We start from the raw sequence: 17,908 nt of genomic DNA, 5'->3' as shown, positions 1-17,908 counted from the left end.
CAAAAATACTTAAATTTTTATCTGAATATCTGAATTATATTTATGAAAAGTCTAAATTTTACTTGAAACAAAAAACTATACCCATACACCCCAATAAGAAACTTTAAAAATATCTATAATACCAAAAGTATATTGAAACACTCAAATATAGCTAATAGGATTAGTTCCGGTTCATATTTACGGATCTAGGTAAAATGTCCATGCCTAGTAAATATTGTCACAGAAACTGTTCTTAGATTTTATGTGTTTTATTGCTGAGACATGGTACGAATTTACTAATTTAGGATTTAATATGTTAATTTTTATAGTTTTATGTCAATTAAATCATTTATATAGTTATATTTTAGTTAGTCGTCTAAAAAATCTATGTATAATGTTTATCATTGTAATAATTTATTTTTGTTAATATGTGGAATGGTTATTATATGTTGGTATTTTGAATCATGTTATAGTGAAGAGTATCTGATAGATGTATTAGCCATGTCGGATTTTGGATCTTTTGTACAAGTCGCTTCGCGAAGTTCACTATCAAAAAGCAGGTCAATATAAGGTAGGAATATCAGCTTCTAGAAAGAAAAAGCATGTCCACGGTCAGTGTCGTGCCAACATGTTCAGGGACCTACTTCGTTTGGATACGCAATTTAGTTTTATAGTGAACAAAAAGAAAAAAAACAATTAATTTTTCTCTTTTTAATAAAATATAACCACTAATATGTTGACCGCATTGAATTCATTCGATGCAAAATTATCCAAAAGAGCTTTTAATGATATCTAATACTTCCTCTGTATTCCTCTGTATTAAAATAAGTGGATTGTAAGGTTTTTTGCACAACGATTAAGAAATTACAAACTTTTAGAGGGTGTTAGTGGGGATGAGATTTATAATGAGTTTTAGAATTTCTAAGTCTAGTGTTATTGGTTTATAGATTCTCATATTCTCATTAAAATCTATTGTTATTGGTTTGATGATTCTATAATTCTATACAAAGTCATTTGTTATTCAAAAAGTTAAAATTTTAATGATTCTACAAATCTACTAAAGTAAGTGTTATTAGGAGTTGAATTCTTATCATTTTAACTCACAAATTAAGATTTTGAAAATACTACATGTTTACTTTGAATTCTTAGAATCATTACATTACTTTATTTTCATAGATTTTCACAATAGACAAAATTCTCTACATCTCTTTCTAAATTTAACAAATCTCTCAACTTTTAAAATCAACAAATTCTATAGAAATCTAAGTCCCACTAACACCCCCTTATATAATTTTTCTCGTTGGTCTAAAAACAACAATAAATACATACTTATAATTCAACCAATAGAAAATCATACTGCAGAATACAAATAGTTAAATCATAAAATTACATTTATTTTTTACATTGAAACTCGAAAACATCACTTAAAATGAAACAAAAGAATTCTCTTAAAACATCATTTAAACTGATACGAAGGGAGTAGTTACTCATTTGCCAATTTCTAAAACTCCCAACTCAGCCGATCAACAGGCGAATATATGTGACATGCTAGACCACCGATGCGAATTGACGCTAATCAGTTGATAAATCTGAATTTTTGAAAAAAAAACATTTTTTTTTTTAATTTAAGCTAGAAAAGATGTTCTTTTGTTGGATCAATTGAAATTTAAGTAAACTTAATAAACATAGATGAAAAAGTGATAATTATGGAAGAAAAATAGAGGAAATCCAGTTTGAAAACAGAAAGTTACAGTTTTTAGGAGAAGGAAGATAATTGCAAAATTACTTTAATGCACTTCAGTTAAAAGAAAGGAAAAATTACTTAAAAAAAGCTCTCTCCAGAATACAAATTCGCGGTCAAAAGACTATTAAAACCTTCAGGTCAAAAGACTATTAAAACTTCCAGAAACCAACTGAGCTACTACGTTCTATAGTAATTCCAAAGAGAAGTTAGATTTTATATAGATACGAATATGCAAAAATCTTAAAAACTAATCCTTGATTAATCCATGCTTAAATTCCAATTTTTCATTAATTCTCTAAATCCATGTCTACCCTCCGACTTGCGTTGGGCGTAATTTCAAACATGGCACATTTTAGATTCCATGTATCTAAGAGCATATCAAATGGGAGTTCTAACCACAAGGTTCTTAATATATACACTAGTATTTAATTAAGAATTTCTTAAAATTATGGAAAATCCAACCAAAATTATCTAAAGTATTCCAACTTTTCTAACACTATTCATTTTTATTTAATTATATTATCAAAACTATAAAAACTCCACCAATGGAATTGCATACATATTTTGTGTGTATACAAAAAAACACGAATAGCAAATATATCGAATAGTGGAAGCCCAATTGGTCCAATGGTTTGACCTAAAGATTTATTAATGTTTTTCATAGTTTGTAATTTCATAATTAACCCGTGTAAAAAAGCAAATATATAACGAATATTTTTGTAACAGAAATCTTTCACAAAATAAGCAAACATGTAAAGATAAATATGAAACAGTATAGAGAAAATATATAAACAGTTAATTATTTAGATAAATATGTATGTAATGACTCATTACACTCATGAACTAATGTATTGTATATATATATAAAAGAAAATAAAATTGAAATCTACAGGCATTTTTATTGGTTAATTCTTAGATGAATATCGTACTAAAAATAATAGAAATTAAAAAAAAAACAGATGTGAGAGTTAACAAAATAATATATGTAGAATTCTGACCATCTTCACAGAGTATTTTTGTATGCTCATGCTTTTTTGTGATGTGGTACAATGAACTGAGTAATCAAAGAACATAGTTTGGATACAACACGAAAGCAACAGCAAAACAAGTGGTCGTGCATTGATTAAAACTACAAGATAGTGGAGTGAAAAGAGTGACAAGGTTTCTGAAAAGAAGACATGTGATTTTAATCATGTCCAGCCATGAACGCATAGCAGAGAAGAGGACAATAGAGTTCAAAATTAACTGATGAGACTTGAGAGTCTACGAGTCTGTCCAAATTGAAGAGTTTCAAGCATTTTTATAGCTTCGTTGGCAAGGGACGAGCCTGCGCTCAAACTAATAGAGGAGCCTTGGGAGTCATGGGCTTCACCCTTTCCATAGATAGACCACCCAAAACCTCCAATTTTTAGAGCTTGAAACCACATTCCATTCACCGAATCAGTCGGAAGGATTTTAAATTTTTAACATGAACAATTGGGGACCTTACAGCTACAAACTCAGGCGACAAATCCCTGCTTTATGAAGTCTGAAATTAAGCTTCATAGTGAGGTTAATGAAACTCACAGAGCCTGCAACATCCTCAAACTGAGGTAAAAAGAGCTTCAAAGAGAGCACAACATCCTCATTCCAGAGTAAAAGGAGACTCTTATTGAGATAATTAAAACCTAACAAAAGGCAAGGTTCCAATATAAGTGATTTACTCCAATAGACTAAGGAACCCAAACCTTGTGAACGCTTGATGAAAGAAGCGAAGGGTCCAGCAAAAGGTAACAATGGGTTCTCCCCGAGAATATGACACGATTGAAAACTGCACAAAGCAGTATATTGTCTGGATCGGGAACCAGACTCGTCGTGGCTGAAAACCGAGCAAGCACCATCGTAGCCATGGCAGAAAGAAAGAGGAGAAAGGAAGAAGAAGATTCTCGTTGGTGGACGTGAGGTCACACCGACGGAGGAGACAGTAACGACGAAAGAAGATTCTCACTCACATGTTCTCTAAAACTCAAGAATCAAATAAGATCAAGTATAAAGAATAACTCTCTTTACTAATGCTTAAGAAAATAATTCAAAACTTAAGCTCTAAACTGCAATGGTTAGCTTGAGTAATCTCTGAAACATCCAAGAAAAGTTATAGGTTTCTCATTTAGAGACCAAAGATGAGCATGATTTAGGTATGTATGCCTCCTCATAAGCGATCCAAATAGATCCTGCTCTAAAAAAGAGCATCCAAATAAGCTTTACAGCATATTTTCACTCTAAACCTCAATGTTACGGATCCCCAATTCTCTCCTTGGTGTCGGGGCAGAGAGATCCAACCAAGCGACTTATGCACCAGAATGATTTCCAATCACCTTCTTTGAGAGGAAGAAGGAGGTACAAACAGAGTTTATGACAGATTTGTCGATTGTACCTGAGATATAATATTTTTATAGATTCATGCTAATTTCCCTTTTTTTTTAAAAATATCTAGATATTCAAAGAGTATCTTCAACTGGAGATCTCTTATCAAAACACTAGTGTAGTAACAATATTTTTTGAAAAAATAAGAACACAAAAAAAGCCCAAAGCATTCTCAAACAAATTTCATCAAAAGCATATATAAGTACGTATTGTAAATGGAACAAGAGACAATAATAATCGAAGAATAATAGGTTGAACGAAGTAAGCAGTGAAGCAAAACAAGAATAAAAACAACAAACACATACATTTAGTAGTCGGAGTCTTTTACAGACAGAGTTGCTAAAGAAGACAAACACCAAGACAAATCTCCCAATACAGGACATATAATGGTGTATGATTTCACAGAACAAACCCACCACAAAACACTCACCTAAAAAACCCAACGACGATTAAGTCAAAGATACAAACCAATGGCATAAGAAAACCTGAAGCAAATACATTCTTAATTCTTTCTCCCCTCTAGAGATTGAGACTCTCCAGAATTTTATTCCCATACATGTTGCACCTCATCAATCGTTTATTACGATTAATATGCATCATCAAGAGCATGCGCAACTCCTCCTGCATACACCAAACAAGATTTGCATGATCTCCAACATAAATCTCTACGCAGAAATATACCACAGTACTAATCAAAGTACGTCTTGATATTCATTACCTTACATACAAACCATGCCGTTTGAATGACATAGTTTCCAAACGGATCAAGAAGAAGTGTATCAATATCTTTAAGCAAGTCGTATACGATGAAGCTAGGGTCGATATACTCGATTTTCAAGAACTTTTGCACAACATGGCTTGCAAATTTGTTACGGGCGAGGAACGCGTAGTTCCCTAGCAGCTGTTTTAGGAGCAAAACTGTTACATTTGTATCACCGAGCTCCAGTAGATACTGCACCACGTAGTTTCTGAAGGAGAACATATAGTACTTGTAAGTAACCAAATTAGGATATGAGAACATAAGAATATGATTGTATGTATGATCATTCATCTCATGTTTACCCGTAGGAGTTAGCGCAGAGTCTCAACGCGTTCGCGATTATCTCCTGAATCAATCTTTGCTTTACCACGTTACAACCAGTTTGAAGACATTGTTGAAGCATGCGGCAGCCATATTCATCAGTTGCTATCTGCAAACAGTTCTGAGCGATAACTGCAAGAAGCTCCTGTAAAGAACAAAAGACAAAACGCAGGGGAGTGTCATATTCCAAGACCAAACCTGTTTGGAAAATACGATTGCTAATTTTACTTGTACCACAAGTAAGAAAGTTAGCTAGGTTAGAACTGCTACAGAACATACTATACAGATATTGTAGAATATATTTTTGGTCATGACTTCATAACTGAAGAAAACAGACAGTACTGCAAAAATAACTGGTCCATCTAACTATTGTAACTACTTTAAGTTGGTACAGTATATTTCTTTAACTATATATAAAAAAATATATATATATATATATATATATATTTTTTTTTTTTTGTGTTATAAGGAAGTGATTTCAAGTTTGAGAAAGACAAAGATGAAAATTGACTCCAAAGAACCAACCATATCATAAAAGAATATATCAAGAACTGAGTACTGTGGATAAGAGAGATGCGTACCCTAGTGTGCGAGGGAGGAAACTGCTTGAAGCATTGGAGAATCACAAGTGCATTGCTGCTCCTTGTCAATACAAGTGCTCCCCAGCTGACAACTCGCACTATATGCAAAATTTGTTCCTCATTTTGAAGACACCTCAACAGCGCCTTCACCGAAAGGGCTCTGAAAATGCCAAAACAAAGAAAAAATCCAAACTAAACACACATAAACTAAGCCTAATGCTTAAGTCAGCTCAACAAAGGTTGATAAGAGGTGCGTACCCGACAGGATCAGTACAAATTTTAACAAATAGAAACTGTTGCTGAGTGATGACATCAACAATCTGAGAGATCTGTTCAGAGGTGCACCTCTCCATAAGCTTCCTGAGAACGTGATGGCCGTAAGGGTCAACCATCAAGTCACAGACGTGAAAGATAACACCCTCGAAAACCACATCGATGGTCTCCTTGGAACCCTCGGAGATCTTCCTCTGCAACTCAGCACTCGAACTCTGATCTTTAGCAAGCGAAGCAATCGATCTCGTTCTAGGGTTCCCGAAATACAGAGACTGATCATGGTTGTTCAAGAACCCTTGGTTGCTCCTCCAAGAACTATCGTTCCTTACATAACCTAGTCCATTGTTGGAACCCCACTGACGACCTCTTGACAAAGAAGGAACGTCTTGCGAGTATCCGTTTCGGAAAACACCACGGTTAGTGTTAGGATTCCTATAAATACTATCCCATCTCCCTGCATAAGCATTATAGCCAGGGGCGCCATTGATCTCTTGGTATTGTAGTGACGACGACGAAGACGATCCATTGGTCCAACGGTTTTCAAGAAACGGAGGAACACTTGAATCGGCAAAGGAGAGCGAACCGAAGGAGGATTCTAGGGTTTGCAGATCAGCACCACTGGGGAATCTAGATAGCCGTTCATCTAGAAATCTGCGAGAGTAATTGGGTTGAGGCTGAGAAGGTTGCAACTGAGTGGCACCTAGTTGATTCGCTGCCGGAGTTGGATTCTGCCCTTCTTCATGGCTTTCGCTGCTGTTTTCCCTGTTGGTGTTGTTGATGCCAGAGGAGTCCATGACTATGGAAAAGCTGAATTACCAGAAAACAAAAAAAAAGAAAGAGAATATATATATCTTGATGGAAAGATAATCTGAGATCTTAGATATTAATGGAAAAATACTGATTAAGGTAAATAAGAGAGAGATTTATTTGAAGAATGAACAACTAAAGAAAAGAAAATCTAAGAGATTGAACCAATACGTTTGAATTCTGTAGATTCTTTTTTACTCTTTCCCCCTCTCTCTCGCTCTCTGGCTTTTTATCTCTCTAGTCTTTAGTTTTGAGTTTTTGCCACGCAGATTAAATAATCACAGAAAATATTGAAGTTCTTATTGAGTTATGGGTTAAGACGGATTGTTATGATATTTTTTTGTTGATACATACACAATCTACCTTGAAATATGAAAAAAAATATATTTAATTTAGATTATGATAGACGTAACAGAATAATATATACTTGTGTATTTATGTATATCGGTAGGTTTTACCAAAGTAGTTTAGGTTTTGGTAAAAGGATATTCTCGGTACATTTAAGTTTTTTTATCTCGTACTAAACCAAAAGAGAAGAGAATCTGCAAGTTTTCCTCCTCTCCTACTCAAGAAACTGCAGTTACTTCGAATAGTCTTCTAAAATTAATTCGAATATCATACGAATATAAGATATTTGATTTGGGTCTGATTCATGTATAGATTAATACTTGCAAAAATTAGTCCACTGGCGAAGAAGCATCACCAACCCGGCAAAATCCACCGCCGGCAGCATCTTCAAGCGCGGAAGGAGAAATAGACAAAGAAGCGGACGAGTGAAAAAGACACAACGTCCGTGAATGCACAAACAAGACATGAGAAGGAGATGGAAACAGACACGACGTCTCATCTTCTTCAGTTCGAGTCTTTGAAAGATAACGCAATTTTTGATCCTCAGATCCTGTATCCAAAAATGAATTTAGTCCATAGATGAGAGGTCTTATATCCATTGCCAAACTTCTGATTCATCTGCATAGAGTTATGCATCTTTAGTTACTCGTTTGCATTCAAAATAACTCATTCTCTTCTAAAGCATTATAAAACTTGAAAAGAGGACAAAAGGACTTTAAAGTACATGCTTTGATTCAATAAAAAAAACTCAAAACAAGAATTAGAAAAAGCTAAAAATATAATTTATAGCTTTTATTCAATACTCTCTAGCTTGGTTTAAAAAGGTGAGCGTTGTCCCCATGGCGCAAGGCGCACCAAGGCGAAGGCCCTAATGCCATAGACCTCTAAGGCGAGGGTGGTTCCGCAAAGCGCTCGCCATGGTGTGCCTTTGCCTTAAGTCAATGGTGTCAAAGGGCGATTAAAAGGCGCACCTTAGAAATCTCACGGTGTTTTGACTTCTCATTTCCCTCTCGACTCTCTTCTTCTCACTTATCTCTCGACTCTCTTCTTCTCAGTTCATCTCTGTCTTTTTTTCTATGTCTCACCTTAGAATTCATTTGTTTTCTTTTTTTGCTTTGGTCACATATCCATAGTTGAATTTCCACTGTTTATATTTGATTGTTTGATCATAGATTCACAGTTACGTAACACGTTTTTTAACATGTTCCATATTGATTTTTGGTTCTTCGCTGTGTTAGTAACATGTTTGTGAACACATGTTTACTTTCGTTTCTTACATTTAGCTATTTGTCTTTGGTGTTTCTGTTTTGAACAATTGGATTTGAGTTATGGTTTTGAATGATTGGATTTTGAATTGGTTATGTCAAATGCTAATGCATTTAGTTTAAATTTCTTTGTAGCTTTTCTAAGTTTCTATATATATAATGTATTTTCTAGCCTAGTTTGCATGGCGATCGCTTTATTGCGCCATGGCGCATGGCGCAAGGCACACCACTCATCGTCATTGAACGTCATGCGCCATTTAAAACACAGCTCTCTGGCTTTCATATTATGTGTTATTCTATAGTATATTTGTTACAATGTAAGTGTTATTTTATTATTTGAGTATAGTTTTTACGATTATTTCTTAAGTGATTAATTAAATTAATAAGAATCATATTATGCATTTTAATTAATAGTTAAACAAAGACAAAACTAAACATTTATATATTCTTAAAAGTGGAAGTGTAGAATTAGACTTCCTTTGAATGTAAAATTATACTTAAAAACCATTTTACATCAAATGTCTGATTAAGTTTTTAAAAATTAATCATTGAATTTTTTTTTCTTGTTCTATGAGATCCATACTGTAGCATTTTTATCATCATATTATTTAATTTTTAAATAATAGTATAATTTACACTTTAAATTAAATACTTCAAAAATATTATTCAAAATTTCTACAATTTTAATGACCAATTTGATTTAAATAAAACTTAAAATAATAGCCAAAGTCTCAACATTCTCATTTTCTACAACGATAATTCTATAACTAAAGCCCAAAGCGGAAGTTGTTACCAATCGGAGCCCAAGTGTTAACTTATAAGTAAACTTTGGGATACAAAATGAGCCAAACCAGAAATGCAAGATATCTTCATACTTTGAGCTCTTAGTGTTCCACATCAAGAATAGGCTGTTACAGACATTCTTGTCTATTATTTTCATCAGTCTTTGAGCCGGAGAAGGAGCTTGGCCGTGGCATCGTTGATTCTTTTCTTTCCACATTAATACTGATTTATTGATTATGTTTGTTTCTTTCGTCTGATCTGATTGTTTAAGAAATTTAAAGGTTATATGTAACTTTTGTAAAGGTTTTGTCGTGATTTTCAACAGTGTTTAGCTCAGCTTATTACATGACAGCCAAGATCTCATATGTTTCTTGTTGCCATATTAGTGTTTGAAAAAGTATGACAAAACTAGATTCGGTTCTTGCGCGTGATGAATATTGTACGTATATATATTATTTTATGTATTATATATTTTCATATATTATGAAATAATTGATATACTAGGTGATAACCTGCGCCCTGCGCGAAATGAGTGACCAAAAGAATTTATTTTTTTTAATTTATATATATTAGAAATTTATATATGAAACAAAAGTGTGAATGTATATATAGTGTAAGCTTAAGTGTTTTTTTTTGAAAAAAATTGTTTTGTGTAATTGGTTATGTGTAAATTAGATTGATGTTAGTTAAAAATAGGTTTAATAGTATGCAATAACTTTTATTAATTTATTATGAATTTAAGACAAAACAAAACATAGGAAATAAAATTATTGATTCCATAATAAAAAATTATGATATAATATTCAAAGAAACATATATAATAGAAAAATAAAATACGAAAGAAAATTTTTTTTAAAGAAACAAATAAAAAGGGGTATAGTGAGTCAATAAATTGTAGAAGGCGTATATTTATATTAAGAAATCATTGCCCATGTGGTTAATGAAACATAAGATAATCGCCATAACTAAAAAACATATTACATATTTGATTTCATGTAACTTGCGCTCCAATCGTAATCGCAACTTACCTTAATTTTGTAAATAGTTAAATCAAACTTCCTTTATATGACACAATTAATAATAATAATAAAATTCACGATTATTAATTAATTACAATAATTTGAATGCATAATCTAACTTCCTTATATACAAAAGTCAAGTTGTCGTTTCCAATTTTGTAACCATAATCGACGTTATATTATTACCAAAAATGATCAAAAATAATAGCCCACGCCTTGTTACCAAATTCATAATTTAAAAACATATCAAAGTTATTAGAAGTTTCCTTTTAACAATCATTAATCACAGTTGTGCTCGCAAATCACATTTCTGTAATATCACCCAGATTTGAATTTGTATTTTTTCATTCATGCTACTAGACAACGTTATTTCGTAACAATCATTAAACGTGATAAGTCCTTAAACGGAATTATACAGGTCATCGTGATTTCGTTATAGTTAGACATTTAATTAATTTGTAGACACTATAGTTAGCCATTTTTCTTGAATTAGACTATAGGTAGACATTATACTTAGATTGTGTCTAACTATCTATAAAATGCTATACAAAATATATAATTGTACAATTATATATAAAATGGTATATAATATTTTTGTCTCAATCTATTTAACTTGATCATAGATATTATAATTTTAACGGTAATATTTTGTTACATGAAATCCGATATATATACACATAATGGTATAATCCGACACATCATGATTATAAATTGATCATGCATATATATATATATATATATCTTTTATTTAACTATTTAACTATAAGAAGTATAATTTATAACACGTATATGTCGACCATGTACCAAAAACTCGTTATCTCATATATAAGTAACTTTGTAAGTATAGGAAATAATAATAATAATAATAATAATAATAATAATAATAATAATAATAATAATAATAATAATAACGTCATTAAACATGGACGTCAATGTTTTGTTAGTTATTGTAATGAAGAAACGTATAGTATATTAGTAAAGTTATAATCTAATGATCAATGGCAATTAATGGCAATTATTGTAATTAGTCTAGTTAATAAAGGATTTTTGAATATAGGGTGTGAGAGAGCTTGTGGTGATGCCACATAGGAAATTGTAATTTTGATAATAACACATCAACTAAAGTTTAGTTATCTATAATGCTCCTCAAATAATATAAAAGGGATATTGAATAATTAAAAAGTCAGTAACTATTGCGTATATAATTAAATTGGGGCGAACATATAAATAAATTTTATTAATCAAAACAATATTTTTTTCTAGGGAAAATTTCATTAATACATTCTTCATTAAGTGGCAAAAAACATTTATATCTTTGTTCTATATATATATAATAAATAATTATTTAAATTAAGAAAAAATAAAAAAATAATTTTTTTATGTTTTCGAATTATACATTTTCAAAATCAAACTTTTTTATAAATTGTTTTTTGAATTTTTTTTCGATTTTTGTTTTCAAATTGTTTTTTAAAAATCAAAAATTATGTTTGAAACTATCTTTTTTATATTTTAAAGTATTTATTTATATATTTATTAGAATCCTAAATTTCATATTCCAAAAACCCTACCTCACTCATCAACTCTAAACCCTAAGTTTAGATTAGTTAACCATATGCGTATAAGTGTGTTCAACCTTTCATTAAAAATGAGAGTAAAAGTGATTAGTGTAAACATGAAAAGTGGTATTATGAATGTGGTATTTGTGGTAATTTCTCTTTTATCTATTTGGTATGGTATATAATTAAATATAAATGATATTAAAATATATATAGTATATATTTGCATTAATATCTATTAAATTATGCTTTCTACTCATATGTTTTTTTTATAATTTGTATGTCTTATAGCAAAAATAAATAAATTATTGATATCAAAATTTTCATTGTGGGATTAATAGTTTTAGTAATCAATATTTTGTTAGAAAAATTAAGCTATTAATATTTGTTCAAAGCTTTTATCAAAATATATTGTTCAAAATAAAATATTTTATGTATTTTTATATGGTATATAGTTTAATTTAAAACGATATATATATTTATATCTTCTAGTCTTAATAATTGTTAAATGATATTTTATACTTATATGATTTTGTAATCATTTGTATCTTTTCATAACCAAAATTTTAAACGATGTATTACAAAATTTGAATGTGAGAATTTTAACAGTATTAGTAATTTATAATCGTTTTAAAATCAAAAACAAAACATATTCAGAAAATATTAAGTTTTATAATATGATTAATATGGTTGTTTACTATATTTTAATAGTAAAATTAAAAAAAAAATCCGATAGAAGATACACTAATTGTTATCAAATTTTTATTATTCAAAATTATTAATTGTATATACTCTAGGCATATTAGACAATTTCGTAATTTTTATTTTAAAAAATAATGAAGAATATTAATAATAAATTTATGATTACTTTAATAAAAAGCTTATTATATATGGACCAACATATTTCTCTAATGATTCTAAAAATCATCATAGTGATGACACGTGACTACAAAAAAATGTTGTAGTGCTCTCAATTAATATATAACGGATCTTACTGTATTTTATGAACACGTTGACAAAAAGATATTTCTAAAAGATATTTAATTTGTTATATGTTGTTTTGAGAAAAAAATATCAAATAGTATCAGTTTACCAATTTTCTTTTGTATCAAAAACAATCATAACTTGAATTACAATTTTTAAATTAAGTATCTAATCTATCAATTTAGGTCATACTTTTATCTAGGCCTGGGAATTTTAACCTGGACCCGAAAATCCGAACTGGAACCGACCCAAAAATACCCAATCCAGAACCGGATCAAAAATTTACAAGTATCTTTTAGGTCTAAATTCTTTTACCCAAAAGAACCGGAACAGAAAGGAACCGATCCGAATGGACCCGGATCCGAAAAGAACCGACCCGAATAGACCCGACCCAATAAAAACCAATTTGTACCCGACTTAAAAACATGTATATCTAATACTATGATGTTTTTTGTTCTATATTTTTTTTTTGACAGCAAGAACATTTACATACTCATATAGACTCCGTAAACCATAGTGGCAACTCTGCATCCATGTGTATGACGAACGACGGTTGTATCCGAGCACTGCGTGCCAAGCGATCCGCCATTTTATTGTCCGTCCTCGAAACATGAACAATTTCTGAGTTGGTGAAGCTTCTTCTCAAAAGCTTGATATCCTCCAGGTAACTTCCAAATGCTGGTCATTCCTCTGGTTCTGAAACCATCTTCACCAGTTGAGAACAATCCGTTGCAAACGTGACCTGATATTGTCTTAAGTTTTTCATACATTCCATTGCCCAAGTCAATGCCTCTATCTCCGCATGAAGAGGTGATAAACTTGCCCTTACATTCCTTGCCCCTAACAAACCCTCAAACCCTGGAAGAGTACTGAGCCAACCTTGACCTGAAAAAACATCTTTATCTTTCCAAGACCCATCTGTGAAACACCATCTTCTTGTGATCACTAAGGGCAATCTAAGCTGTACTTCAGGTACGACCCTTGGATTATTGATATTTTGTGCCTCAGCCCAAAGTCTTGACTTCAATTCTGCTAAGTTTAGCGTCTCTCTCGGCTCAATATCAATATTACTGAAAACTTTATTATTCCGGCCCTTCCAAATATACCATAGTATCCATGCAAACTGATGATCCTCCATTTTCGGGTTAACTCTCCAAAATAAATGATCTATATTAGTAAAAAGAGAACCAGTTGGAAAAAAATTTGGATTTGATGGAATCTTAGATAGTGCCTACACTTGCCATGCCGGAGGACACTCAAAGAAGACATGATTTATTGATTCCTCTGCGTTTCCACACCGTGCACAAACTGTATCTCCTTGTATTCCTCTAGATTTTAAATTTTTTGTCACTGCTATACAACCTGTCACTGTTTTTTGTTCTATATTATATATATTATTTTATGATTTAGTTGAAATATCTTTTGTTAACAATATTTGTCATTAGTTTTTAACATTTTTTAGATAATATGAAGCTTTAAAATGTAAAATTTAGAGTTTAAAAATGTTTTATTTTAATTATTAATAGTTTTATTTAAGTTATTTTGTAAAATTTTAGATATATATAACAAATATCATCTAAATTTGATGGAATTGGGTATGTCATGTTCTTTTCACATCTTAAATATCCGAACCCGATCCAGACTCGGTATGGACCCAAAAAATTATGAATATTTTGTGGGTATTTTAATTATAGACCCGAAGCTATCCGGACCCGAAAAGAACCGACCCGAACCCGAACTGAAAATTTATGAGTACCTATTGAATCTAAATATTTAGGACCCAAAAACCCGGACCCGAAAGGAATCGGCCCAAACCCGATCCGAACGTCCAGACCTACTTTTATCTACTTAAAAAGTTGTTATTAACTGTTAGACTTATTTAAAAGTACATTAATTAAACAATGTCTACCTCATTATCTCCTAACATTACATACAAGGGTAAATCATTCTATTAAACGCATCAGTTCGCATTTATATTTCAATTATAGTTGTAGGACGTTTACTAACTTTTACACGTATGTTGTTTATATATAACTATAAGCGCTTCGAAAGCTCGGGTTTTATGGGTTATATACGAAGTTGAATATGAGATAGTATTTTGAATATATTGTGTATTATTATGTTATAATGTCGTATTATATCGAATACAAAAATTTGTTTAAAATTATATAACTTATGAATAAGTTTATTCGAGATTTTTATATATATACTCTTATGTAACACTTTTCCTTAAGTATGAAAATTTTACCTAAATTTGATAAACGAACCATACCAATACGAAATACAGGCTGAGGCTCGGTATTGGGAAAAAGTACCGATCAGATTTTTTTGGACCAGCAGGTCTCTGTTAGACTCCGGGTACCCAAAGTATCTAGAATGTCTTGTTCATATTCTGTATATTTGAGTAATTCAGATATCTTCTCAGTATAAAAATATTATTGTGAATTTAGATTTGCGTTTTCTGTTATAGTTTCAGATTTTGGGTAAAATTTCAAATTTTAAAAATATATTTAAAATATTGGATATTTTTGGTTCTCGGGTAAAATTTTGGTCTTTTAGATATTTAGTTATTTATGGGTTATTTTTTTATTTTGGGTATTTTCGTGTTTTGTTTTTTTGGATTTTCGGATTTTTTAGATCTTTTTGTCCTAAATACTCGAACCGAGCTAGCCTCATTACGTAACTAAATTACATAGTAAATTTTACAGATTCTTGAATTATTGATTCAAACTGGCCTGGAACTTAAAGGAACTTATATCAACAAAAAAAATTCAAACACCGAGTTGGATATAAATGCCCAAGACCCAAAGAACTTGGACCTGAAAGAAACCGATTTATATTTGACCCAAATCTAACATTTCATTATATTTTTGTGCATTTAATAAAAGTTACTTTTGTTCAATTGGTGAAACTTAAGATTTTTTTTTTTGCAGCAAATAGCTATTCTATTGCTCAAACTTAAGATTTATTTAAGAGGTCTTTTGGCTAATTTAATAGTATAGATTTGTAGGTTTTTTGTTGAGCAGTAAAAAAAGATTTGTTGAGTTTTTGATAATCTTAAACTTATCTTAAACACTAAATTGTTATTGATCAATGAAATAAAATTAACATAATATATAATTTTTAAATTTATCTTAATTATGAAGTTAATGAGATATATTTAGAGAAGATTATAATAAAGTGTACGTGATGTTATATTTTCGTGAACGAAATTTATGTGGTAGTATATATATGGTATAATCTTTTTGTTTATAAAAATATATTGGTCCAATAAATAAAAGTTTTGACTAAATGATTGTTAGAGAAATTTAAGGTAACATATTGTTTGTCCAAATCAAAGTAAGATCAAAATATTATTAGTTAATAAAATGGTCCAAAAAAGTAGATTTATTAAAACGCATTCCCTTTTAATAGTATTGATAACTCGGATGAAACCACCCAAAAAAAATCGTTCAAAAAAAAAAAATAACGTTGTCACTATACCAACATCTTAAAATATAATAGATGCAAATTTTTGTTTGATATAGACATTTACTTATGTGTTTCAAAACTTATTTCAACTAGAGTTAATCAAGTCGGCATCCATTGCTCTACTTATAGTCATCAACAAAATAACTTCATCATTTAAGAACAGTCTATGTCATAATCGATATTCTTCTCAAACATAAATATAAACCAAAATTACAATTGCATTGATAATCTCTCCCTAAATATACCTGAATACTGGATGATACACATATCTCTCTTTTCACATATGTATATGTCGTCGTGATATTTGAATTATTTTTTTTTTTTTAAAGATATTTGAATTAATTTTCAGCCACATTACTCGGTCTAAATCAAATAGTCCAACTAATGAAATATAATAATTACTTCAGGCTCTATTCCATCTATAGTTTGTCATGAGATACGAATATTGTATAAAACGGAACTATATGTGTATCTTCTTATATTTTAAAAATCCAAACAATTAAATTGTTTTCAAATAAAAAATCAAAACAATTATAATTGATATTATCAAAATTCTGAAAATATAAACAGTTATAACAAGAAATAGTTACTATACCGAATATACTCAAAATATAAACAATTATACCAATTTTTATAACCAAATATTAACTAAATGGTATTATAAATCATTTAATTAAAAAGTATAATTAATAATGACCTAGCCGAATATACTTAAAATCTAAACAATCACGCCAATTAGTTATAACCAAATATAAACTAAACTGTATTATAAATCACTGAATTAAAAAAAAATCAAATTATATAATATAAAACTATTTCTAAAAACAAACTATATTTCTTTAAAAAAATCAATTATAATTTGTTTATAATTAAGGTAATAACAAACCTAACCATAATCATTATATATATATATATATTGATCAAGATCGTTTCTAATCACAACAACACCGAAATTATTCACGTGAAAAACATTATAATTTCTATATTTAATAATTTTAATACAAAACATATTAATTAAAAAATTATAGGATATAAAACCTATTCATTTAGGAAATTATATACAAAAGACTTTTATCATATCCACATTTTTTTAAAAATTATTTAATTGAAATTTATATAAAACACTAATATGTTTATAGTTATAGATTTTACTTACAGCATTAAACATGTTTACATATAATTTATTGAACTAATCTATTTTAATTCAACTAATTTTGTTGTAAAATACACAACTAACACAATATAAACCACACAAAGAAGTAAATTATTCCATGAAAAAAAAAATTACAATAACATTTTTTTCCAAAAAATTAAAAAATATAAGATAAGTAAGAAAAAATAAATTAAAAAATAAATAAATTATAAATATTAATAAATAAAATCCCGCGCAGGCCTGATAGTTTAAAGTTAGTTGTAACATAAAAAGTTATGACAATATCATATGATCAAAATGATCAATATATAATACATACGATCGACTTATATTATATAAAATATTTTGTTTATTTTTATTATTTAGTAAGAATAATAAAAGAGAAATTGCCACAAATATCGCATTCGTAATACTATTTTTCATGTCTACGCTAATGACTTTTACCTCACTTTTAATGAACA

At 29.9% G+C, this 17,908-nt stretch overlaps 1 protein-coding gene across 3 annotated transcripts; it reads right to left on the bottom strand.

The window, feature by feature from the left end:
• Nucleotides 1-359: 359 nt before the first annotated feature.
• Nucleotides 360-11,633, bottom strand: LOC103839260 (pumilio homolog 14-like). Of its 3 annotated transcripts, none has more exons than XM_009115765.3 (6): nt 7,040-11,633; nt 6,047-6,868; nt 5,789-5,948; nt 5,189-5,352; nt 4,845-5,094; nt 360-4,747 (listed from the first exon to the last, which is right to left on the bottom strand). In XM_009115765.3, exons 2-6 carry the CDS (start codon nt 6,853-6,855, stop codon nt 4,646-4,648), a joined length of 1,485 nt encoding a protein of 494 aa, XP_009114013.1. In that variant the 5' UTR covers nt 6,856-6,868; nt 7,040-11,633; the 3' UTR covers nt 360-4,645. The 3 variants fall into 3 exon arrangements, with proteins under 3 accessions (XP_009114013.1, XP_033135694.1, XP_033135693.1); XM_033279803.1 differs by having other exon boundaries at nt 6,047-7,227; nt 7,277-11,633; XM_033279802.1 differs by having other exon boundaries at nt 6,047-11,633.
• Between the last annotated feature and the right edge of the window lie 6,275 nt (nt 11,634-17,908).

The sequence above is a fragment of the Brassica rapa genome, chromosome A09, assembly GCF_000309985.2.
Source record: "Brassica rapa cultivar Chiifu-401-42 chromosome A09, CAAS_Brap_v3.01, whole genome shotgun sequence".
Taxonomy (NCBI): domain Eukaryota; kingdom Viridiplantae; phylum Streptophyta; class Magnoliopsida; order Brassicales; family Brassicaceae; genus Brassica; species Brassica rapa.
This window is presented reverse-complemented; position numbering and strand designations above follow the sequence as displayed.